The 25135-nt window shown below is 52.9% G+C and overlaps 4 protein-coding genes across 4 annotated transcripts; 2 read left to right on the forward strand and 2 right to left on the reverse strand.

Annotated features, from left to right (window-relative positions):
• Positions 1-17674: 17674 nt before the first annotated feature.
• On the reverse strand, positions 17675-19221 carry SPSK_04240 (glutamate N-acetyltransferase; the record flags this gene model as incomplete). Its single annotated transcript, XM_016731051.1, has 2 exons — positions 17675-17702; positions 17780-19221. The coding sequence occupies 2 exons, from the start codon at positions 19219-19221 to the stop codon at positions 17675-17677; spliced, it is 1470 nt and encodes a 489-aa protein (XP_016586472.1).
• Positions 19222-19844: 623 nt separating this feature from the next.
• Positions 19845-21152, forward strand: SPSK_04315 (rRNA-processing protein LAS1; the record flags this gene model as incomplete). The annotated part of the gene is made up of 1 exon (XM_016731123.1): positions 19845-21152. One exon carries the CDS (start codon positions 19845-19847, stop codon positions 21150-21152), a length of 1308 nt encoding a protein of 435 aa, XP_016586473.1.
• Positions 21153-22871: 1719 nt separating this feature from the next.
• Positions 22872-24500, forward strand: SPSK_04210 (sugar transporter; the record flags this gene model as incomplete). The annotated part of the gene is made up of 1 exon (XM_016731021.1): positions 22872-24500. One exon carries the CDS (start codon positions 22872-22874, stop codon positions 24498-24500), a length of 1629 nt encoding a protein of 542 aa, XP_016586474.1.
• A 200-nt stretch (positions 24501-24700) lies between these two features.
• On the reverse strand, positions 24701-24955 carry SPSK_04737 (uncharacterized protein; the record flags this gene model as incomplete). Its single annotated transcript, XM_016731532.1, has 1 exon — positions 24701-24955. One exon carries the CDS (start codon positions 24953-24955, stop codon positions 24701-24703), a length of 255 nt encoding a protein of 84 aa, XP_016586475.1.
• Between the last annotated feature and the right edge of the window lie 180 nt (positions 24956-25135).

The following is a 25135-nucleotide window of genomic DNA, read 5'->3' on the forward strand; positions in this document are numbered from 1 at the left end:
GAGCGAATAAGAAAAGTTTCAGCTCACAAAGTCGGCTGGGGAAGGTGCCAAGAAGGGGGGGGAAACAATGGCAGGGGCGTGAAAGTGCACCGAACAGAAGCGTTGGTTAGGGGGTGTGCGTGGCGGTTGCCACCAAAAAAAGAAAGTGCATCCCTTGTCGATGGGGATCGCTCTCTTTCTTCCAGAGTGTTTCCATCTTCACACGGAAAGTCCTCCTTTGCTTGTCCCCTTGTAGTTTCGCCTTCTGGATGGTTGGCTTGTTGCTGCTTTGCTCCTTCCTCGCCAACTCAATGCTTTATATGCCTCCCTTCTCTCCTTGCGTATATTGTTTCGTCGCCCCTGGCCCGAGTCTGAACCCGCACTTGCTCCCTAAAATGCCCTACTGCGGACAACTGGTGCTTATGGGTGATGCGTTAATCCGGAACCAACTCTGCCAGCCACGACAAGTTACGAGGCCGCTGCAAGGCAACCCTGAGGCGCTGCAGAAACGACGCCAGAAGGCATAAAACTGATTTATCAGCTACGCACCTAACTATCTGCATTAGCGCTCCATGATATTAGCAAGGCATGGAGGTTGGTGTGACAGTCTGGGAGGCCAGGCCCGGTAATTGTGTAAAAAGACAGTTCAAGACGATGCCACGAAAAGATGGGAACGAAAGAGAAGCGGAAGCAAAGGTGAAAAGGGGGTGGGGGAGCTAACAAGAAACAGGATAAGAAAAAAAAAGAAAACAGAAAGAAAACCCCGAACAGACGCCGATACGCCTGATGCCTGCCACCGACGATTGGCATCGACTTCGGCAGCGTGGGCAGAATATACGTTGCCCAAAAACAATACGTTGTTTTGCCAAAACACTCTCGCAATGAATTGAGTGTGGTGGAGACGTTGGGATGTGCTTGTCCATCCGACATATTGGCTCATAAGATATCCGACTCAACTCCGGCGCTATGAATGAGACGGTCCTGTTTTATGCCCTATGTTCTTCTCGAAGAGGGAAGTGGCAGCCGCCGGAAAAGAGGATCAGACAGGTCATGTGTCGAACAGAGAATGGTGCACTCTACAGCAGATTAATCCAGACAGATCCTGGAGACGGATGAGATGATGAGCAAGGCTCTGCCCCTGCCATGGCCGCTGTGCCTTTTACCAGTCCGCTTTTTAAACGGCAAAGAACAATATCTGGCTGGTGCTTTGATGCCAATGCTCGTATGGGACGAGATGTAGATCTTGCCTCGCCGTGGAATCTGGAAATGGGATATGAATTGTGAAATATGGGATTGTTTTAGCCCAGGCGGGCGACGATATAGATACGGCGTATCAAACGGGTCCATATTGGTTGAAAGAAGTCAAGAAGAAAACACAAAAAGGCTTCTTAGGATTATTATTAAAAAGGGGCAACCGCAAATCCAGCCTCTTCCGTCGAAGAGACCCAGCATATTGAGGATATTGAACATAGGCCCAAAAACCAAGTGAACATGGACAAACGCCGTTAAAAATACATGAGAATTGATGGCTCCCATTCCTCGTGCTTGGAACGGTGGAGAAAGCCGAAAAATAAGGGTCCGCCAGTGTTGTGTTATGCGAACGATGTACAAGCTTCGAAGGCCGATGTGTGGAACTTCCTGTTTTCTTCAACTTTTTTTCTGTCCAGTGCCCTCCCCCTTGCCCGTTTCGAGTAATGTAAAGCGACATCCCTGATCCTCGAGCAAGTGCGGGCCAGAGTGATGGAATTTTATGGCTGTGTTTCAATAAGAGGCAACGGTAAGGTGGCTTGGTGGGACGACTGGGGAGAAAGAACAAGAAAACGGAGGCTTTTCTCCCTCATACGTACTAGTGATGAACAGCTGAACAAACAGGGCATTGACATGCACGACTCCATTTTGCGGAGCTTGGCCTACGGGCCAGCTGATCATGACTCTGCAGGAGTTTTTGAAGGAAGGCTTGCGGTGACCTGTATGCCAGCCATACTGACTTCCTCTCTACGTTCGCGACTCCGTCTTGCGTGCATTGTAATAATACCACCCCCGTTTTCAAGTCGTTCGTTGGCGCTTTATCCTTGCCCATTTAGCACGTTCGTTTGTTTTTTTTTTTTTTTTTTAGTTGCATGACGTCTGGTGTCCCCCCTGCCAGCCTTCCACATTATGGAAAACGGCGGGGCTTCATCGTCTGCTCCTCTGGTCCTGACGGGCGAGACCCGGAGTTGGCAGGCACGACCAGCACGGTCCATGAGAACCAAGTCAGAAAACGGGGCGATTGGCATGGGAGAGACTTTTGCAAGGACCGGAGCTGAGTCGTTCCTGCCTTGAGATAGTAGACGGGAGTGCGGTCCTAGGTTGCCAACAAGGACAAGAACGAGTCTGCTCCGAACAATCCTTGCTGTGACGTAAGACGCGCATCGTCGTTCGGTCATCAAAAAGCGAGCGCCACAATTGAAATGGGAACATCTTTGGGATCCGCTTCGCTTGGCTCTCGTTTATCGTCTTTTTTGGTCTTCTCTTTTCCATTGAAAAAGGTCGTCTTCTTCAGCGGCCACGCTATTAGCCTGCCCGGTGGTCCGTGAAGAGGTCCATCCTCGGAGTTGCTGTTTTATTGTTTTCCCCAATGTATTTTTTTTTTTTTTAAAAAAAAAACCTTCCTTCTCATCGTCTCCGCCCAAGTGGAAATGGAATGTGGTTCTGGCCGTAGCGGTAGCGCCGCGTCGAGACGAGGCGAATAGACCCAAACTGACAGAAAAGCACCCGCTATTGCGGCCCCGTTTTGTATTTGGACGTACCAGTACGAAATACCTTTGTTTGTCTATTTTATTCTTCTTGCGTCGGCAATGCTCCGCAGCAAGCCAAGCAAACAAAGTAACTATCTGCGCGACTTACATACTTTGCCAGCGCTGTTTTTGTTAGTCTTGGACTTACGACGGCTTACATCGTTTTTTAACATGCAATGTTAGGTCTCCAATAATGCATTTCAGAAAAGAAATAAACCTGTTGCCCGCAGCCAAGCCCTTTTTGCCGTTTGCCTTTTTCTTTTTGGTCAAAGCTAGCCTCCCAAATGGAACTGCACATCGCCACTAACATCACAAAGTATTGAATGCCTGGATTTGTATCAAACCCATTCTTGATGAGTCCACATATCCCAAATATGCAAAGGCTAAAGGCGATCCCCATCAGTATTGCCGTCCTTGGTATTTAGAGTCAATAGGCGGTTAAAAATCAGCAAAATGGATGGGGCGTAGTATGGCTGGAATGTGTTCGATGGACATGATTCACTACTAGTTTTTTTTTTTTTTTTTTTTTTTCGTTCGTGATTCTCTTCAAGTCGGGGAGGATTCGGTGCCATCGTACTCAGTCCGAATCGGTCCGTACTCGAGAGATACCTCACCGACGCACATCGTATATGCCCGAAACTAGGTCTCTTGCCAATCCGTCCCAGAGTGTCAATCAATCTGCGTTCTCGGCTCAGTCATATCACGGTACGGGCGTAAATAGCACATCCCAATGTAAATACGAATTGTAGTTGCCGGCAGGCTCTCCCAAGACACAATCGTAGGATGATCGTATCCAAGCCTTTGACTTCGATGCCTTGGCGTCTCTCCCCTTTCTTTGGTTTCACAGTGGCATTACACTTTGAGAACCAATATATTGCTGGTCCCCGGTACGGTGACGTCCCATTTTCCTCCTTCGCCGAGTAGGTGCGGAGCAGTTAGTTGCGCCTTCTCACGCGCCAAGCGAGAATTTTCTTCGTGAATTCTATTCAACAGTTTTGTCTCTTTCGGTTACCCACTCACAATTGTTGTGCTAGTGTTAGTACGGGTGGACATTTTGGCTACTCACACGACCGGTTTGCCGGTTTGGTTTGTCAAACGGTCCAAACCTTGCTTCATTTCTTTGTGCGTAACGAAGTACATCCCGGAGTATTACGGTGATGCCACCCATGCAAGTCTAGAAGTGGGTGTAGAAACGTAGGAAATGTGGCGTTTTTTCCTTTGTTAGCGTTTTTGTCTTGTTTTGTAAGATACTATATGTCTCCGCTTTTAGTGCCTTTTTTTGAGATTGGTTTTTTGTGGTGGCCGTCTTCTCATCCTCTCTCGCGCAAAACAAAAAGCACGCCCACGGAGAGGCCTGGCCAAGACCGACATTCCCCCTTTTGCCCACCATCCGCTAGGAACTCGCTACGGCAAAAGGCGAGGCAGGAACCAAGTCAGGCCATCGCACCGTCTCTTGTAGTATCACTGTCATCTTCCCCCCTGGTGCAAAAATTGCAGAAATATCCGCTGATCTTGCACCGTTTTGGGCTACAGGCCACACTATCGTGAAAAAAATTGGCGAGCGGGTTACGAGACATCCGAGGCACAGAAGCACCACCTCACCCTGTAGCCTCTGTCGCTGACAGAAGATATTCGTTGTTGGCAAAGAAACATGCATGGTGCATGAATACGGAGCCGCCAACCAGAGACTCAGCCTCATTTAGGTGTCATGATTGACAATTCCAGTTGAAGCTTGTCTCGAAATGGGGTGTCCGAAGGCAAGACAAGAAAGGGGAGCGAGCGGCAGATGCGGAGCCCACCAGGCCAGCAACACAACAAGCAATGGCACAGTTTGACATTGGATGGCAGAGGGGATCGGAGCTGCAGGGAGCGCACGATTGTCGCGTACATCGTAAGATGAAAGGCGCGAAACAACGAGCATGTTAGTGGATATGGATGCTGGCGAAAGGGGCTGGCTAGGGGGTTGCCTCCGTTCCACATTGATAGTCGCACTGATGGTCGCTCATGGGCCGTTTTTGCTGGGAACAACCTCTCTGCCTCTCTTGTCTGATAGAGTTGTGTGTTGGTGCACAGCGATGACAAAACAACAGAAACCAGGTAGCATTGCAGGCCACCACCAGGCCCCCGTGCCAATATAAAGGGCCGTTTGGTGTGACTTGGTCACTGCAAAAAACGACCGTCGACTGCGATGTACCGTCTCAAGAACGTTAGGAGCCCAATCCCTGCGCTGCACGCCAACCAAAGAAGGAACACCGCTCGCCATTTATTACTGTGTCTCGCCCTAATTATTACTCCGTAATTCGCCGTTACGTCCCACCGACTGGCTAGGCCGACTGAGTATGGGCGCTCCGTTTATATTTGATATCTACTCAATCATTGGCCCCAATGTTTAGGATTTTTCCTTTTTTTTCCTTTTTTTCCTTTTTTTTTTTTTATATCCGTTCACGCTCACCGCACTTTCGTCGCCAATGCACCCGCGAATAGCAAACGAGGTAATGTGGGCTTGCGACGGCGCACCTTCTCCGTACTACTGTAGGACTAGCGAAAAAGGACGGGGTTCCAGCAGGGAAGGATGCTCGTCATAATGTTCCGTGTTGAGCAGCCAAAGGGAAACAGCACTATCAACCACACTAATCCGTGTCTCACGATTGGAAACAATGCATACTGCAACGCTACGTTGGGGTGCCCAAGTGGCAACCTCGGCGCTACTCTGGGCCAGTCCTGGCTTCATTTCCTGGCCTTCAGGCTTCTCACCGGGCGCGGGCGTCTTACTCTTGTTCTCGGCCGCCTGTTCGTGTCGACCTCGCCGCACGATGCAAAGGCTCCCTGTAGGAATGCAATAAGCTGCTCGCCTGTCTTAACCTGTCGAGGCAACAAAGGCCTCGACGATCCTTGATAGACATGAATTGTTTCCACTGCGGATTACGTGTCGAGCGCACGATCGTACACAGCGGGGCTGACGTTCCGGCCGGCACATATCACAGTTTTTTCTCTTTGCATTCCACGCCGATGCGACGTGCGCCGTGCTCCATACGACTGCATCAATGTATTTTGCAGTTTCGCCGAGTTCTTTTGTAGTTGCCGACGTTCGGGATCTCGGGCAAGTGTACGGAATACGTCGCGCGTCGTAGTTGGAGTCGTAGCAGTAACTGTCGAAGAACCAAGAAAAACGAACACGGAAACGAGCGACAAGGTCAACAAGACTATGTGCTACAAGAGCCGCGAGCCACAAACAAAAGTCACTCAGCCGCTCTCACCACCCCTCCTGCTCTGTTGGTGCAGCGCAGACGACAGGTATCTCACACTGGAGCAATGCGAGCCTGTCGCGGGCTGCAACACGACGTGCATACGAAATATGAAGTAGTCCAAACGCGGCGCAGCCTTGGCCCCCAGAAGAGAACCACATCAGCCAGCGCAGTTTTGGGGCAGGGGGAGAACAGTGACATCGCCCATGGAGATGAGGTACCTGCAAACAATTCCTGGCTACAGTGCGCACGGTGTGGTAACGGATAAACAAGACGGTGTCACCGTACAGAATAAGATGGAGGCAGACTCCAAAAGTCCATGCAAAAACGGAGCAGAGGGGTTTTCCTGATGGGGCTCCCACACTCCTTCCCCCCACTGGGCCTCCCCAAAACCGCTTTTCACAATACTTTGTACGTGTTGGAACAAGTCCGAGAGTTCATGCCCACTAGTCTCCTCCAGCAGGTTGGTATGGCAAGGACGCTAGCGGGATTGACAAGGGTTGACTTTCCTTATTTTAGTGAGCAACACGGCGCCAAGATTCAGCACTTTTCATGACTATCCGCCTGCCCGTACGAATAAAGTTGATACGGCACACGCCTCAGTGCCTTCCACACCCCCTCATGCCGCTCCTTCCAGTCCATGAGGACATCGTACATCGTACTTATTTTGGCCTCGACCCATGGCCATGCTAGTGCCGGTAGCCCTGTTAGTATTTGGGGGGCCTGGCCCTCTTGGTCTTGCGGAACATGCCTGCACTAACGTTTTTGGCGGTCTCGGATTGAGCCTGTTTTTCTCGACTTGTTCTTCCTCTTGTGTGTCACGCATGCTGTTGAATTTTTGCAGAGCCATGTAAACGCCCGGCTCATCTTCTTGTCATGCCTCTCTTTTCCTGCCCTTGCTTCGTTCTGCTCGCGTGAAACAAAACATTGTGCAGGTCGACCCTTTCTTTCCTTTTTCGCTTGGGTTTGGCGTGGGATGCTCGCTCCTGCCCCCCCCCGGCAGCCTGCGCTTCGGTGTTGCACGAATACGGATACTGCATGTGGGACACTTGCTCCTGCCTCCTGCTGTTGTTTTTGCCGTTGGAAGGCACGCCCGACGAGGCTTCTTTCCTTTTTCAACACCAGCAGTATGCGTGGAAAACGAACGGCATGTGACCATATTTTCCATTTTCATCATCCTTTTCGCTTTACGGCACCAGAACTGGAAGACGGTCACAAAAAACATACCCACATCCATCCTCGGTCGAGCCTTTTCTCACGGCATGACAAGTTTGTTTCTTGCTTTTGTCCTTTTCTCGTTTTCGTCTCGTCATTGCCGCTTCTGCCCGCGCAGCACCAGCTGCCCCTCTTTCACCCCCTTTCCCTTTTGAGTTCTTTCTTACACTTCCTTTCCTCTGCAGCTATTGTCTTTCCCTCGCCAGGTATCGTCATGGCTCGATATTCAGAAACACAACGAGGCCAAACTCCACTCACACATAACTCAGTGGACTTGCCTTGAATCACCCCGAACACGCACATGATGAACGCCTCTGCCTCTGCCTCTCCACTTGCTGTTGTAGTCCAACGCGCCGACTACGACTCCGTACCCCCTTTTCACCTTGCGTGACTCTTGACTGCCTTGATGCACCCTTGTCGACGCTGTCGCATGTCTGGGTACATGCCCAACATTCGCCACCGCCAGAATGATACCACAGCCAGAAGAGAAACGACACGATCCAATATGCAGCGCATCGTCCAAATCATCGACCAAGGACAGCGGCAGAACGTCAGTCCACGACACAGCGAATGAACGCCGACACATAGCAGTCCGACACGCCCGTAGCTTCAAGTCGATTCAGGCAGAAACGCCAAACGGCAGCCGCCTTTCGAGCCCTACGAACGTACATCGGTCCCATTTATGCTTTACCCTCACTTTCATCCCCTCACGCAATCAGGCTCATGCGGAGGCCCTTTTTCATCACCGTCACGCCAATGGCCGCATGAGCACTCTTGTGGCAAAATGACGCTGCCGTACTGATACTCCAGACCTCATGAAGGATCAAGAGACACAATTACTCCGTATGGCGGGCGCTTTGGCGCCATATTGTGTTTGCCTAAGAGATGCGCTGTCCATGACCGACAGCCCAGTCGCGAGCCCCCGGCGAAACCCCTAATCCCAGTTTCACGGAAGTGTGTGACAAGCTGGAATATGTGCACATATATGCTTGTACGTGTACTCCGTAAAGTATATGCAGTTATCACACGTTCCATGGGCTGCGTTTTGTGCTTCCCGCACCACCAAAGCGATCTGAGCAACGGTTTGCGTTGCCAGCGGCTGTCGTGGGATGTGTATGTATGATCTGAGACTCTTCCACTTTGTCCCTTGCACCGTTGTCAAACTCGCAAGGGGAAAGCAGTTTGGAAGAAACGATGATCGGCGGACAGGTTGCTCCTCTGCTTTCTGGCACCTCTTGGACGTAATTCGGAGCACTGACGTACAATGCACACCCTCGGGCATCCAATGTAGAAGTCGGTCGTCTTCTACACCTCGCAAGGCGTGCCTTAACGCTTTCCCATGTGACTTTGGACTGCATATGCGTTCCTCTTCGACGCTGGCTAATCTGACGCACTTGGTCACTGGCCAACCAGGCCTGCAGCCCGCCTCTTCCCCAATATCAGTGCATTGGCCGCCACCTCGAGACACAAACAACGGATCAATAAGACGCTGAGAAACGAGATGTGCGGTGATTCAAAGGACAGCAACCGAGCGCCGTTCCATTTCTGACCCTCCCTTGCTGTTTCTACAACGTTTCTCCTGTGGTCCACTGTTCCTTGTTTCTTTTCTTTCTTTTCTCTCTTTTTTTCTTCTTTTTTCAGTTAATATGTCTCCTGCACAGGTCTCCCTTTCCATGCAACGCTCGCCAACTCTTGCATCTCACAATGCCACCGTGCTTGGACTGTTGTGTTTCTTTTTGCTCGGCTCGGCCTTTTGCTAGTCACAGACAGCAACTACAACCCCCAACAAACAAACTGCTGCCCAACCATACACACCACACTCACTCACTGCATCGGCTCGCTAAGACAAACATGCACACATTAAAAAGGGCATCCCCGAAGTGGACACTAGATGCTTGTAACCGTACGACATAGTATTCCAAGATTAGACAACCCATGTCTTTCTGAACAGTGGCTGTAGCTTTGGGTAAAGCAACTAGCCAGAGAGGTCTTGAATACCCAAACGGACCGTGGGTTAAGCCGAAATTGGAGGGCCTGGCACAAACAGAGCGAACCGCCTCTCACAAAACGGTGGTATCAATATTGCGAATGAGGGGGAAAAGAGCTCATGTCCATTCGCGTAAAATGATACCTGCAAGCCGTCAAGAATTGCCCTTTTTGAACGATGGTATCCCGTACTCATAGTGAAGCTGCGTCACATCCGTTTTCAAACACATTATGTGACCAGCCAGGCCGCTTAGGAGCGCGTGCATCAACGTCTTAGTGTTTTCGCATGGAGGCCGGTCACGCACAGTGCTACTCGTGAACGCAAGGCGGCCATCAACGAAATCGACTTGTGATTACAAAATGTACACAAAAATTCATGGAATAAGAAATGAAATGAAATACTCATAGTAGTAATAGACAAGCCAACGGTGGCAAGAGAGTATGAAGAAAAGAAGGGCCAAAAAGGAGAGGCTGAACTGTGATCGCTGAGCGAATCTCAATATGAAACGGAAAGTGGCGAGGTACAAGGACCGAAAGTGCTCTTCCGATTGCTTGTGAGCCTGCCTCAAAGTCTCTTGCAGTGGGTGGAACGGAGCACAGAAACGGATATGGTCATAGGGACGGCATTGGCGGGAGAACAACAGGTAGACAATATGAGCTCGGGCTGTGCCTGAACCGAACAAGAGCAAGTTACGACGGGGCAAGCAAAATGGACAGATGACATATTTTGTACACAGTAACGGAAATCATGAGCATCGATAGTCCGTGATAATTATAGTAGCGTTTATTGAAGACGCACCCTCCTGGTTTTGGAAGCATGCTGCCCGATGGATCCACCCGTCATGTCACAGGGCAAGGCCAAAGGCACCAGGGCCAGGCCACACAAGGCCAGCCGCCACTTGCCTGGAAAACAGAAAAAACGTTATGAAGGGCGAAGCTCGAGCTGGGGTGCGTGTTACGGGACCGCATTTTGAATACGGCTTGGCTTGCGGGAGGGGGTGGCGAGCTCGAGAAAAACAACAAGGGTTGTTTTGGCGGGCGAAAGTGACAGGGGAGCGTATTGTGATGGGATGATGATACGTCGTACGAATTTGGGCACTTTGGACATGGACAAGTCAGGGAAAAAGGCCGATGAGCCCGGGGCCATGCGAACTGGACCCACGAACATGCAAATCAATTATTCCGTTTCGTTGCATTTGTTGGAGTTGGTCGCAGTCAGGCGTGGGACACAGGGGCAGGGGTGGAGGGCGGAAAAGAGGACGAAAGAGGTGGCCAACAATCATGGTTGAAACAGACAAGGAAAATAGAGTGTCTGCATGTAATAAGCCTTCCGCCTGGCTGATGTGGAAGAGCCTAGACATCCTCCCGTACCCTGTAAGGATCTAATGAAGTATCAAGACGATACAGAGGAACGCAAAGGTGACATTTATCATCTTTTCATGGGATGGTTTGCTTCGCTATCCCCAACGGCCGGCGCAGGAAAGCGGTTTTGAGGGAAAAGAAGGAATAAATAACAGCCACAGCGTTGCGGGAAATATTGAAACAACGGTGATATAAAGTGAATGTGAAAGTGACGGAGGTGACGAGGCGCGACTGATGCCTGCACGACGTCAGCCTACCTCAAAATCTTGAATATCACATCGTTCCGAATGACCGTTTTGTTTCCCCATGTTAGCTAGTAGACGACGGGAGAAATGCACAGTAGGAACCGAAGGCCGAGATTGCTTTAAAAAAAAAAGAACAAGGCACGCGCACGAGCACCGACCGGAGACACAAAACCTTGCAGCCAGAGAAGACGGTTGGACCACAATCCGTCAACCAAAGTTTCTGGTCGTGCAGCCGACGCAATCGACGCACAAATCGAAGACGGGACTCGGCAGACGGAACGAATTGCCTTGCTGTGCCCTGCTGTTGCTTGTGTGATTCTCTCGCTCCTCGTTCCGCGTTCCTTCGGGTTCCCTGTTCCCTTGATTCGCGTCACAATGTCTTTGTCGCTGACGCACTCTTATTTGTCCCTTTTTCATGCTGATCCCGAGGGCTGGGCAGGGCGGCAGTTGGTGGACGAACATTCTCCACGGAAGAAGGCGATTTTGCGGGTTGACGGGTTGCCTTTAGCGAGAGAGGATGATACAAAACACGAGCGCGAAATGCGACAAGGACAACAAAAATGACAATGACAGGTGAAGGTCGATCCAGGGGCTACGACGTCTTCGTGCAGAGCAAACTCACTGCAAACACACGATTTGAAAAAGGAAAACGCGCTTCTTGCACATAGGTTGATCTTGCCAGTCGCGTAGTCTAGGCTATGAGAATCTGACTGGAAAAGGCAAGAGCAAATTTACGACAAATGACAAGAGGTGAAAAAGGGGAAAGAACGGGCAGGAGCGAAGGGATGCTGATGAGCAGGAGAGCAGGAATGAACTCAGAGGAAATGGTCATGAAATGCTTACGAGTAAGACAGCCTTCCGAAGCGACTCAACACAAAGTAGAAGAATCATCAGCTCACAAAAGAAAGCATCATTGAAACAAGACGAAAAAGACACCGAGAGGAACACGAGCACAGAGACGCTCCGTCGTCGCAGGAGCATAGGGGTATGCGCATGGTAATATGGTGAGGAAGGAGCAGAGCACGGGTGCTGTGGGCGATCATTTTACGAGTATTCACAGCGGGTCGCAGTTGCCAATTTCACCTCAACAACGCCGAGGAAGGAACGACCACTGAGGTGTCTTTTCTGTGCATCGTCCGTCGCGGAATGATTTGCGACGAGTGAGCGTGACGCAGGCTGACCCAATGACATATTGTGAGCCGTGCCGACCATATCGGCCTGTGAGGAAAGACACCATTACCACGACCAAAATTGGGCAGATATTGGATCTGCGAAAGCCGGAGAAGGAACACTGCATCGAATGGAGAGGTTGAGAAAAGGACAAGAAAGAGTAGGGGGTGTGCAAAACGTACAAAAGTAGCAAGTGCACCCCTTCTGCAGGGCACTCTCGAAAAAGAGACGATCCACCTACAGGGGAACGTCCCTAAAACAAAAAAAAGAAAGGAATTAAAAATAAATAGAAAATCAAAGAATGTTTGCATGTCGATGACGCACGGGCCATCGAACAAACCGCTGGTTTTGGGAAAGAACCGCCCCGCCCCCCCTTCTTGTGCTTTTTCTCTAAGGGACATTTGAGGGAAGGTGCAGGGGACGTGTGGACGGGTGGGGGAGGTGTGTGTGGAGGAAGGAGAGATGGAGGGCGTCTCCGTGTATTGAAGATCGCCGAGACAGAAGAGGGCAAGAACTGTCTCGTTTGGCCAATGAGCATGGTAAAGGGTGTAAGGAGGATTCTCACGATGTCCATAAATACCATAAATATATGTATAGAAATCGCGCAAGCGTCATGGCTTGCCGGCTGCACCTGGAGGTGGTTGAATACGCCAAAGACAGACGGAAATATCAGTTCTTCTACTAAATATAAATGCCACCTTCAAAAACAGTCCACCATTTTTTTTAAAAAAAATTATATATATGGCTCGATCAGAATATCACAAAATGCCGACCGCACAGAACAAACACCCGAGACGGCGGTTGCTACAGCCACACCCCTGGATCAGAAGAGGCAAAAAAGATCGGAGCGAGAGCAGATTCCACCCCCTTTACAATCAGATCTCTTCGGCGACGTTTTTTCTTATTTATGTTCTCTTCTCTCGGTCTTACTGAGTATTAGTTGTCTGGTGCTGTGCCACCTAGCTGACGACGTGTCTCGTGCCCTGTAACCCCCATGCCTCGACTGCGATCGTCGCTGCCAATACAGGGCTGTCTTTCGCATCGGCGGTCTGGTGAACGAAATACAAAGCGTCACGATCGGCCAAAAAATAAAAATAAAAAACAGATCAACAATATAATCTTGTCCCTAGCAGGGCAAGTGAGTAACGTTAAAATGGCCGGGACTGCTGAGGGTAGCAGGCAGGCAGGACAGTGCAGGGAACTGTGCCTACGTCAGGCATCCTTTCGATGGAGGCCGTGAATTGTGGCTTTGTTGCGTGAGCATCAGAGCATCCCGTAAGAAACCAGTCACAAGAGTACAATGGCTCATCTACTCAGGCATTGCGCTGTAAACTGCACCGAAATTGGGCAAGGAATGCTATTTTGAGACGGTTCTCACGGGTTTTATGTCAGAAGTCTGAGCCCGGGGCCTTTTAAAACAAAATTGCACTTTGCAAAAGATTTGATATGTATGTCAGCCCAATATTTACTTTGGTATGGAACAACAGAAAGCAAGAATCGGAACAAGTAGGCAAAGCTTTACGAAAGTGAAAGGGATACACATAATTGGGTCTGATTTGCTGCCACGTTTGCTTCCTTTGTCCAAAGGATTTACTGACCACCTCTTTTGTCAATAAACACCAGTGCCTTCATGTCTATTATCCCATGAATGTCCGCCGATGCTCTTGAGCTGGGCAACGCCGGTGGTGTAGTGGCCGTGTTTGATAATCAGTCTTCTCTTCGCGCTGCTAAAGTTCGCCTCCTCCTTGCAACACGCACATCAACATGACTTGCATGCCTTGTCGAGTCGTGCACATGGATACTTTCCAAGGTTGTCTCGTTCGGCTCCAGTCGACGTCGATCGTCCAGATTGACCTGACTTCATCGTATGTTGTTTTTCAGTTCCAGCATCCGTCTCTGCCCCTCCGCGACGTATTCTCCACGGCGGAGAACATGCAACACCGCATGTTTTGCCTGCCTGATGATGGCACGATATTCAGTCTACAAAGTCGGCCGATCTGCTGGTCTATTTTTTGGTTGCTGGGTCTCCTTTCTTTGGACAGGAAAGATCACCGCTGTCATTGAACTTTGGGTGTGCAGGAAGACCACACAAAATCCAACGTGTACGACAGTACGACATACATCATGCCGCGTTTGAGACACGCATCGACTGTTCCAACGTTGACCTCTTGTTTACGTACAGCAGCTCGCTGTCTCGGCTGGCCTGTCCATCGCAATGGAAGATCGGAAGGCTGCCAAGCCGAGCAAGGGACTGACAAGTTACAAGTAAAACAGAACGCAGGGCGTTCCAACTCTGTAGAGGGGCTAGATGTTGTCGGTTTCACAAGCAAAGTGGCCGGAACGTATCTGACCATCACGAGCCAGATAACCCCTAACCGGTGTTTGACTCTGATGGCCTCCCTTGTGCGTTGCAATTGTCTTGTGAAACAACGATTGCAACTCCTTCCTTGCCCTCACGGTACGTTTTGAGCGTGCAACAAAACACAATATGGCTCAGCATCATTTATCGTGCACTCCGATCCTGTCTTGTGCACATGCCGTCGTCGACAAGTGGAGGTGTTGACGTAGACACGCCGGAAAGGTTGTTGGTTGCACATGCGTGCTATATGTAGACTTTACGCATATGTCGGCTCCGCTCACCGACTGTTTGTTTACAACTTGTCACCGTACAATATAGGGTCACCTGGTAAACACAACGCATACTCGCTTTTACTTGCTGTGGATGTGTCACCATCAACAAGGGTCTTGTATGTTTCCTAAACTACCTCTCGACTGTTTACGTGTTGCTGCCTTCTTCATGCTTGTCATGGAAAAGTATATGCCCGTTCTCATTATTTTTACAAGACAAAACCCCCACGGGCCATTGTTTCTAGATTGACGTCAGTTGCATGCATCATGCAGCCGAGGGCCATTATCTGGCTGTGACGACCCTTTGTGTGAACTTTACAATTCTGAATAACGGAGCGCCTTTTTAAAAACAACAAAAAAGACTGCTTGCAGTTTTATTTGTTTCCTCGACCATAAAAGTTTCCAAACCAGAGGTCCGTTGCATCAGGTGCATCAAGCTTCCTTGTCACCGTGTTTACAAAGTACACTTTATGCCACGGCGTCATTCGTACAACCTTGCTTGTATTTTGTTCACATATTCTTTGCCAGCCCTTGATTTTTGGTTTCTGATTTTGATTTAAGTTGTAGTTCCCTTTCTTTCTAGCCCCACTCCCCCTTCAATCTGTCCGGTTGTCAGCCATCTCCTCTTCTCGCCACGCCAGTTTATACCGTACCACCAAGATTGAGCAACACTGCATAAACACGCACACATTCACAAAGACACACAGACACACTTGCATACAAAGTACGCGTGCCACAAAATACATTTGTTTCGTACACCCGCTCTTATGTATAGTTTGTGTATATATGGGACACACAATTTTAATATCGCATCCACGTTTGTCGGAGCTGACGGGGGGTCGGGGCCGGGGAAGAGGGGGATATGAGAGTGTGAGTCTCGAGGGTGTGTACGACGTAATATGTGACGGCTGTTTCTGGTGTATCTGGTCTGTGGAAGCAAAGAAGCGTCTGTGCGGTCTCGTACGGCCTTATTACAACCATGACAATATACTTACTGGGTTGTTACCCGAGAACAGAGCTCTTTTGTGCCGCTGGGACGAGAACACATCAAAACCGGCTGCGAGAAAACAACAGGCGGGTCTATATACAGGAGGCGGGATTTTCAATATGACGTTCGCTTTTCCAGCCTCCTGTGCCTTGCACGTAAATTGACAAGTGTGGAGTGTTTTGTATGCACCGAAGAGTTTCCGTGATACAGAACGCCGCCTGTCATGCACGGGGACGAGTCCCAGCACCGTTTTCGACACATTAAGCCAGCCCAGTCCTGAGTTTGCTTGTGTCTAATTAATTTACCTATCCTTTTCTTTCCTCTAGTATGTCTCCTCGCTCCTTCTTGTTTCCATGCTCCTTCCCGTTTCTGCATCGGCGTCCCACGAAGTTAATCAAGATGAGAATATATGGAAGAAAGGAACATGGAGAAGGAGCGACTAATATGCCCCTTTCGGCAGGCGTTCTATTTTCCTAGCTTCCGCAGTTGTGTTAAGCCAGTACCCTTAATTACTCTGTGGTCGTCAAGTATCACAGAAGTTACCCGTTTTCTGCGTTGGCTTTCCTGGCTTACGAGTCATTTATTTACTGGCAGCCAATGGCTCCTTCCCTCGGCAACTTGCCCGTTGCTTTCCGCGTTCTGAACGCTTAGTGCGGTTGCCTCGTCCCCTCCTCTCCAACACCCCTCCTTCTCCATCGCGCCTTCCGGTTCACAACCTAGTTTCGTGCCTTCCTCACCGCCTCTTTGCCAGAATGCCTGACTTGCCACCAAAACAAACGAACTCTCGGTCGCATGTCGTACTTTAGAACTTGCTCGCGGCTGCACGCCCCTCCTTTTTTCTCCCCTTGCATCGTCACCTTTTCCCTACCCGTCGCGTCCCACACCTCCTCAGCCCCTCCATTGCTGTCTTCTGTGTTGCTCGGCTTTTGTTCTCCTTGCCCCGTGCGCACCCGGTGCTCTGCATACAAGGCACTCCATCGCCAAGATGAGGCAAAAAGAAGATTAATTCCTGAGAAATAAACAGGACTCCATTCGCGTACATATCCATATCCATCGCTGTCTCACGTCCTTCCAGCTACTGCACGAACGAACACGACTGCCCCAGTATGGAGCATGAGAGTATGAACGAGACATGGCCTGAGAGCAGAGAAACGCTGTTGGGCTCGCTTGCCATTTCCGCTTTGTCGTTTCCCCTTCTCGCCCCCTCTTCTTTCATGCAAGTAACAGGCGCATTAGCCTTTCCGCGAGAACGACGGTCTATTATTGTGTCTGCGATGACGGCCTGGATCTGTTGCCTGGTGGGGACCGTACGGAAAAGACGATAGAAAGGCTCCCGAAGCCCTCTCAAAGGAACGGCCGGCGCACAGTCGGGCTCGGTCCCGGAAACTCTGTTGTCTCTAGCGACTGGCATCTAGCCGGTCAGCTCGTCCATCTGTCGTCTTTACCTGGTGCCTTGTAGTTGTCGTATTATGGCGGGCTGGTCTTGACGGTACCAGTGTTGATATTGCGTCCAGACCAGGAAAGCGGACAGCACCACCGGTCTTCCTTTCTCCCACTCCCACACGACAACATTAATGGCTGCGGGTCAATACAGTTCGTTATGCCGTCTCGACCCTATATTTGGTGACTGGTGTTCCTGAATCAAGCGCATTCGTCCGACCTCCCCTCCTCTGGTTGCCTCCTTAACACATTGCTTCTTGATATGACGGCAATGAGCGGTTGGTAAACAAGGCATTTTATCTGTCGGCTAGCCCGTAGTTATTGTCACTGTGTGTGTTTGTGTGTTGAAACTACTCCCCAAGCTTCTACCTGTGTTGGGTATATTTGTTCGAGATATAACGACAAAGTATGACAATGTCAGGGGTATGAGGGAGACCAGTCTCTTACCCCCAGTGCTTTCCATGACCACGAACCGTGGAGTTTGTTGACTACAGAGGAGTGAAGCATGACCACGTCGCCTTCATGTCTTTTGTGTGTAGGTGTTGATATTATATGTATTATATTTTGGTATGTAGCCTTTTGCATCTCGAGCTTTGTTTTGCCCGAGCTGATCTGTACCATGATATCCATGTCCAATGCTCATGTCCGGTAGTCGCCGTTGATCGTCCTGTCCGAGTTAGTACCATGCGTAGTAGAGTCAAAAATGAGAAAGAAAGAAGAAAGATAAAAGCGGCGCCAACTTACACATATTCGTGGCTAAAGTCGCATGTCCAGTACGTCGCCTCCTCCTTGCCGGTGCCCAGCCGCACCAGGATCTCCAGATCCTCCAGCTCCAGGATCTCGGCGGCACGCGTCTCGTCGACCGCCTCGGGCTCGCCGTTCACCAGCAGCTTGAGCTCCGCCGAGCCGTCCGTGGGCAGGAAGGACACGTTGGTCTGGTTGGGCGCAATGGACGGCGTGGTGCTCGCTTCGTCGGCGCCTGGTTCGCCGATCAGCGCGTAGCCCGTCGCGCACAGGATGCGGCCCCAGTTGGCGTCCTTGCCGTACAGTGCCGTCTTGACAAGCGGCGACCGCGCAATGGTGCTGGCAATGCGGCGGGCGTCGGCCGCCGAGGCGGCCTCGGTCACGCGGACGGTGACAAACTTGGTGGCGCCCTCGCCGTCGCGGACGACGAGCTGGGCGAGCTCGGCCGCAAAGTCGGTCAGCATCGTCTGGACGGCCTGGTAGTCGGGCGAGGCCGGGTCGTTGGCGATGGTGGGGCCCCCCGCGGCGCCGTTGGCCAGCAGCGCCACGGTGTCGTTGGTCGAGGTGTCGCCGTCAATGGTGATGCTGTTGAACGAGCGGTCGATGGCGTGCTTGAGCAGCGACGGCAGGGCGGCCTGCGAGAGGGGCGCGTCCGTGGCCAGCACGCCGAGCAGCGTGGCCATGTTGGGGTGGATCATGCCGGCGCCCTTGGTCATGCCGGCAATGCGGTACTCGACGCCGGCGGGGGCCGACGGCAGCGTAAACGTGCGCGACAGCAGCTTGGGGAACGTGTCGGTCGTGCAGATGGCCCTGGCGGCCGTCAGCCAGTGGTCGTGCGAGTCGCCGAGGCTGCGAAACACCTTGGGCACGCCGTTGACAATCTTTTGGATCGGCAGCCGCTGGCCGATGACGCCCGTGCTCATGACAATCGTGCCCGAGCTCGAGCTGGCGCCAGTGCCTGTGCCTGTGCAGGCGTCCGACGCCTTCGCCATGGCTTCCGCGTCCTCGAGACCGCCCTTGCCCGTCACGGCGTTGGCGCAGCCCGAGTTGATCAGCACAGACTGCACCGTCGGCTTGTCGGCAGCCGCTGCTTTGCGCAGCAGCTCGCGGCTGAACGTCACCGGCGCCGCCTGGAACCGGTTCTTGGTGAAGACGGCCGCGGCGGCGCAGGGCACGTCGGACACGATCATGGCCAGGTCGGGCTTCGTCGTGTTGTTGGGCTTGACGCCGACGACGACGCCGCCAGCCTTGAAGCCCTGTGGGTACGTGCCGCGCAAGGGCACATACTTCTTCTTGGCGGCGGGGACGGCGTTGCCAACAGGCGCCGAGTAGGAGCGGGTGAAGGAGGTAGACGGACCAGTCGGGGCGGCTGTTGTGGCCGCCCGCTTGGCCAGGCCGAGAACCGGAGCCGCAGCCCGGGGGGCCATGCCATGCACAGCCATGGGAGGGAGACGCGTGCTGAGTTACTGGGTGGGTGGTACAAACGCCTTGTCGACAACTGAGGTAATTGGCATCAACTCGTGTCGGAATCGTGGTCAATTGAGACCAAAGGAGAGTTCAATTGAGGTTTAATGAGCTTCTTATCAAGAAAGGACGTTGACGGCTCCAGCATTTGGTGAGTCAAAGTGGGTCCCTTCCGCGTGGGGAGAAAATTGAGGAAAAAATCGTCAGAGGCAGGAGTGTATACAAAAAATCGAGGAAAGAGCCAGTGGCATCGCCAGCACATAACGTGAGGCACCAAGATACATCTCTTTCGAATATATTTACTAAAATGTATTTTATTTCTGTTAAAATCCTAAAATTCCATATGTACGCCTCGATACTTGAGATTTTGGATGTTATTCGTTAAGTAAAAACGCCGTGTCGACGACACTGTAATCGTTGGTCCTTCTTACAGCGCATTCTCGCCCAACGTTAGCGCACAAGACACGTGAAATTTTAGATTCACAGCGCACGTCAACTCACATCGAGCTTCACGACTTTACAGCCTTACGGCGCCTGACAACACGACAGCTTTATTTTACACTTATTCTCATCGCCGGTTGTGTTATTCGCCAGGTAAAGCATGGTCCAATACATCTTTACGCCATGGCGTGACCGCCGCGAACTGCTCGCCGTCCGCCGCCAATTCTATCCAGCCCTCGACGGCGAGACCAGGGCAGAATCAAGAGCGGCGGCCCGGGACGTCGGGGCAGCCCAGCATGCAGCTGTTGCGCGGGTTGCCATATGGATGCAGCGGGGGCACTGTCCACACATGGTGGAGTCGACGGCGTTGTTGATGGCGGCCGTGTTGGCTGATGCGCCTTGCGCGTCGGCAGAGGCCTCGGCAGGCTCAAGGACGGGTGCGATGGCGGGCTCGGCTGCTTACGCCGCCCGCGCCACCTACTCTGCCGCCTTCTCCCGCTTCGTCACCGGCCTCCTCGACGGGCAGCAGGACCGCGCCCGCAAGCTCTCCATGCACGGCCTCGCGCAGGCCGTCGGCCTGCCGCCCGGCTTCGTCGAGCTCCGCCACCAGGCGACGCACGAGGCACTGCCAGCGTTGCGGCGGCTGCGGGTGGCGGCTCGCCAGGCCTTGGCGTGGATCTGGGGGTACTACTGGGCGCACTTGGAGGACGAATCTGACGTTGGTGGAGCCAGAGCCGTGTCGGCGGCCGTAGTGACAGAGGCGACCACGGACACTGAAACCTCTCTCCACACAACGCTGCTCGCATACGTCGACAACGACGACCCCGACACTGCCATTCCTGCCTCGCTGGTCGAGACGTGGGGCGAGGCGGAGGTGCTGGCGGGCTTGGCAGCGATTGGTGCCGAAGGCGACGGCAAAGAGGGCGAGGATGAAGCTCACACAAAGAGCCGCGCACTGCGGTGTATACGATTGTCACGGAGGCTTCTTCGTCGAGACGACGACAAGAAGAGTGCCGCAGCTACAGAGACAGGGCCGAGGACGAGACGGGCAGAGGCAACGGACAATGCAGAAGAGACTGTACAGCCAGCAAGTGCACATCCGGCAAGCCCGGCAACGGCAACGCGTGCAACAAAGCCGTCGGCTGGCCCGGCTGGCTGGACAACGGGAAATCTCAACTTGGAGGCCATGCGGGCAGCCATGGCTCGAAGTCGGCAGGCTTTCTACGAAGGGGGTGATGAGGGGGATGTGGAGGGCCAGGAGAACGACGGAAATATGGCAGAGCCTGGGGCCGACGAGAAAGATGAACCGCCAGAGGAAGCTCACGACGAAGAAGCGGCAGAGAATGAAGTGGTCATGGCTGAGGACGACGACAGGGCGGCAGCTCCTGAGCCTGAATTTGCATCACGCAACCCACGGTGGACACGATACTCTGGCGAGTGGACACCACGGCCGATTGGCGTTGTGTAGGTGGCACACGAGAGTGATGGGAGGAGTCCTGGTGGTTGCGAGCAGAAGAAGAAGAAATTCACGTGCGAAGAACACATTGAGATACCAATACAGCAACTGTTTCGTCAAGGAATTCATGTTTCTGTGCGAGCAGCAAGTCGAGCTAGATCTGGGACATGAGAAACACCAACATACCAAATAGGCAAGTAAAGACGGCAACAAAACGCATGCCCAGGTCCGGCACGACTCACCTTGCTCATTCCCCATTCCCCATCTGCCTCGTCTTTCTTCCCCAGGTTGCTGCGTCCACCGACGGAGACTGCTTCTTCCGCCCCAGATTTTGAGGAGAGCCGAGGACACCACCGCCTCCAACGTCCATCTGATTTGCGCCGCACGAGTTTGTCCACCAATCTGCGTCCATCTATCCGTACCCCGGACGACGCACGCCATCACCAGACGCTATCGACAGACGCCAACGTCAGAGCCAATCTCTTCGTCTTGGGAAAAAAAGACTGGGCCCAGTGAAGTGTGGTTGCGAGGTTGGCGATGGGGCGTGGAAGGGAAGCGCGTCGGAGTATTCAAAGTACGTACAAACACGCGTCGTCGATGCAATACGGATGAGATCCACGAGGCCGTTGGTGTCTCTCCTCGGAGTGCAGTGGTGTGTTGGTATCGTCAAGCTCCACTGCGCTAACAAACCCTAAAGTTAGCAGCCGAGCCCCTGATCCGTCGGGCATGCAGCGCCGATGCCCGCTGTCAGTGCTGAGCGGGCAAGCACTCGACCGAACCGCCGCTGCGTCGCACTTTCCGTTCGTTTCGCCTTCTTCTTGTCCACTTCGCTGCTCGGTTTGGTGGCTGCCGGTCGTTCTTGCCTGCACGCCATCCTGGCTCTCTCCAGCAGTCTGGTTCTTTCCCCTCCTTCTGGACTTCGTTTCACGCCCCTCTTTGCCTTGTTCTCCATAATTTGGACGTCGTCCTTTTGATTGATGATGGAGATTTGACCCTTTTCGTTTCTTTACCCCAGATTCTCCACGCCGATCCATGTGGCGATGTGGATGTTTCGGTGCGTTTGTTTCGTTCTGCCGCGGTTCTGTTTACATCACCACCACATGGCGATCGCTGTTCACACCCCCCCTCCCCTCCATTCTCTCTGCATCTCTTCTCCTCATCTCAATTTTCTGCCTTCTGTCTTCTGACCTTGTTCTGTCCACCCCCTTCGACGGCTTACGGGACAATGCTTCACCTGGCTGGCAAAGGCCGTGCATGCGCGCAAGGGTGATCAATAGCCAGGGCCGGCAGCGTTGGTATTGTCGTTGTGTGGGCGATCACGAAACAGGCGCACTGCAGGCCACGACCCCAAACCCCAAACCCCAAACCCCAAGCCAAGTCACAGCTGTATATACGGCCACAGCGAGAAGCCATACGGAGTGCAGCAGACGCCTCACGTATACCGCCTAAAGAGCAGGTGCACATATGTGTGAGCAACGCGCGTGGTTGGCTTGACCATCTGCATCGTGCTTTGTGAGCACACGGGGGCTTAGCTGTCTGGGCATTCGGATACGAGCATTGAATATCTATAAGTCGGGCACCGTCCGATGTCTTCATTTTTTGGTCTGACGTTGATGTCAGGCATGACAAACGAGTCGCTCATCACGAGCAATATCTCCTCTTGATGTCTTAACCCTTCTCTCCCTGCCTGCATCTCACCCACCTCATCCATCACCACACCCTCCGCACAGTATGTTCCACGTTGACAAGACAGCCGTCCGTGGCGTCCACGGCGACGGCGTTGTCCTGCGCGACACTGACACCCGCGACCGCTTCTGGTGGCACTACCCCAACCTGCGCATGCTCAACATCTTGCTGCTGGGCTGCATCGTCTGCGACATCACCAACGGCTACGATGGCTCCATGCTCAACGGCTTGCAAAGCCTCGAGAGCTGGCAGGACGCCATGGGCCACCCCAAGGGCACGCATCTCGGCACCATCACGAGCGGCACCCGCTACGGCCAGCTCGGCGCTCTGGTGATTGCCGCGCCGCTCATGCAGCGCTACGGCCGCCGCTGGCCCATTGTCATCGGCTCGTCTATTTTGTTGGTGGGCGTCGCCCTGCAGGCCGCCGCCGTGAACTACCCCATGTTCGTCGTCGCCCGCGTTCTTATCGGCTTCGGCAACACCATCCAGAACACCGCCTGCCCTGTGCTCGCATCCGAGCTCGCCCACCCCACCCAACGCACCACCATCATTGGCGTGCAGAACTCCACGGGCTCGCTCGGCCAGATCATGGCCGCCTGGATTACCTACGGCACTGCCTTTCTGGGCATGTCCTCGTGGTCCTGGCGCCTGCCTTCCCTGCTGCAGGCTCTCTCGTCCACCTTCCAGCTCTGCATGGCCTTTGTGATGCCCGAGTCGCCCCGCTGGCTCGTGCACCAGGGCCGCACCCAGGAAGCCTACCAGATCCTGACCAAGTACCACGCCGAGGGCGACGAGTCGTCGCGCCTGCTCCAGTACGAAATGGCCGAGATCGAGGCCGCCATCGAGGCCGAGCGCGCCCAGTCCACGTCCGCCTGGTCCGAGTGGATCCGCACCGCCGCCAACCGCTACCGGCTGTTCATCGTCGTGACGTCTGGCTTCATCATCCAGTGGTGCGGTAATGCGCTGCTCAGTTACTATATTCATCTAGTCTTTAATTCCATTGGCATCACGAACCCCAAGACGCAGCTCGAACTCAACGGCGGCATCACCATCAACGGCTGGGTCTGGGGCAACTTTTTCAGCCTGTTTGTCGACCGCATCGGCCGCCGCCCCATGTGGCTCGTGGGCCTCGGCGGCATGTTTGTTGCGTTCCTGCTCCTGACCGTCTGCACCGGCGTCAACACGGGCATCAACTACACCAACGATGCCCTGAGCCGCACGACGCTGTTTGCCACCTTCTTGTTTGGCTTCTTCTACAAGATGCCCGGCTGCATGCTCAACTCGTACGTCGCCGAGGTCGCGCCGTTTGAGCTGCGCGCCAAGGCCTTTGTGCTCTCGAGCCTGTGCGACGCCGCCGCCAACATCTTTAGCAGCTACACCAACCCCGTCGGCCTCGCCGCCATCGGCTGGCGCTACTACATTGTCTGGTGCGCCGTGCTCGTCAGCAACTTTGTCATTGTCTTTTTCTTCTACCCGGAGACCAAGAACCTGAGCCTCGAGGAGGTCGCCCAGCTCTTTGACGGCGCCGCGCTGGCGCCCGGCGACGGCAAGCTGCGCGAAGACGATGCCCGAGGGGAAGCAGAGGTGGTCGAGGTGGCAGAAGCAGCAGACGTGGCTGAGGCGGGCGCCCCTGGGGCAAAGGGGGCCAATTCGACAACGGCGAGGCCCTACTGATGATAGACGAGGTCGCCTTGAAAGACCAATAATGTGTATATAGGTGTTGGACGGAATCGATGGACGAAGCTCAGCATTGCGTATTTTCCTTCTTTGCTTCTTTTGATTTTTGGTTCTTTTGATTTATAGCATCTCTTAAATGACCTGCTTTAACGATTCACTTGTGAACAGTGTTGTTTACACACCTCTGATATATGACGTTAATTATTCCAAGGTGATTTGGTTTTGTATGCGTTGCTGTTCGTGTAGTCTTTTGGACCTTTTCGGTCGCTTGCCGTCCCGAAACGGTAGACACGGCAAAGACCCTGTGCATGGCCGCAGAATGGACGACTGTGACCGTTTTGTCTCGTCTTGCTCGGCTTGGGCATCTCGTCGGCCTCGTTGATGGCGACGTTGTAGTTCAGCCGCGTCATGATGCCCTTGCCGATGAGGTTCAGCTCTCCACGGCAATGCATTTTCATACCGTCTAGCATGGCCACACCGCCCACCACCGCATCTCTAGGATCTCGTTGACGCGGCCTGCGATTGGCAGTTTTACCACTCTATCACAACGCAAACTTTGCCTGTTTCCGAAGCCCAGAATTCTGACAAAGAATTATATCCCGTAGATAAGCTGGTAAGCAACCCATACTCCG

Source organism: Sporothrix schenckii (genome assembly GCF_000961545.1).
Source record: "Sporothrix schenckii 1099-18 chromosome Unknown Cont46, whole genome shotgun sequence".
Classification (NCBI taxonomy): Eukaryota; Fungi; Ascomycota; class Sordariomycetes; order Ophiostomatales; family Ophiostomataceae; genus Sporothrix; species Sporothrix schenckii.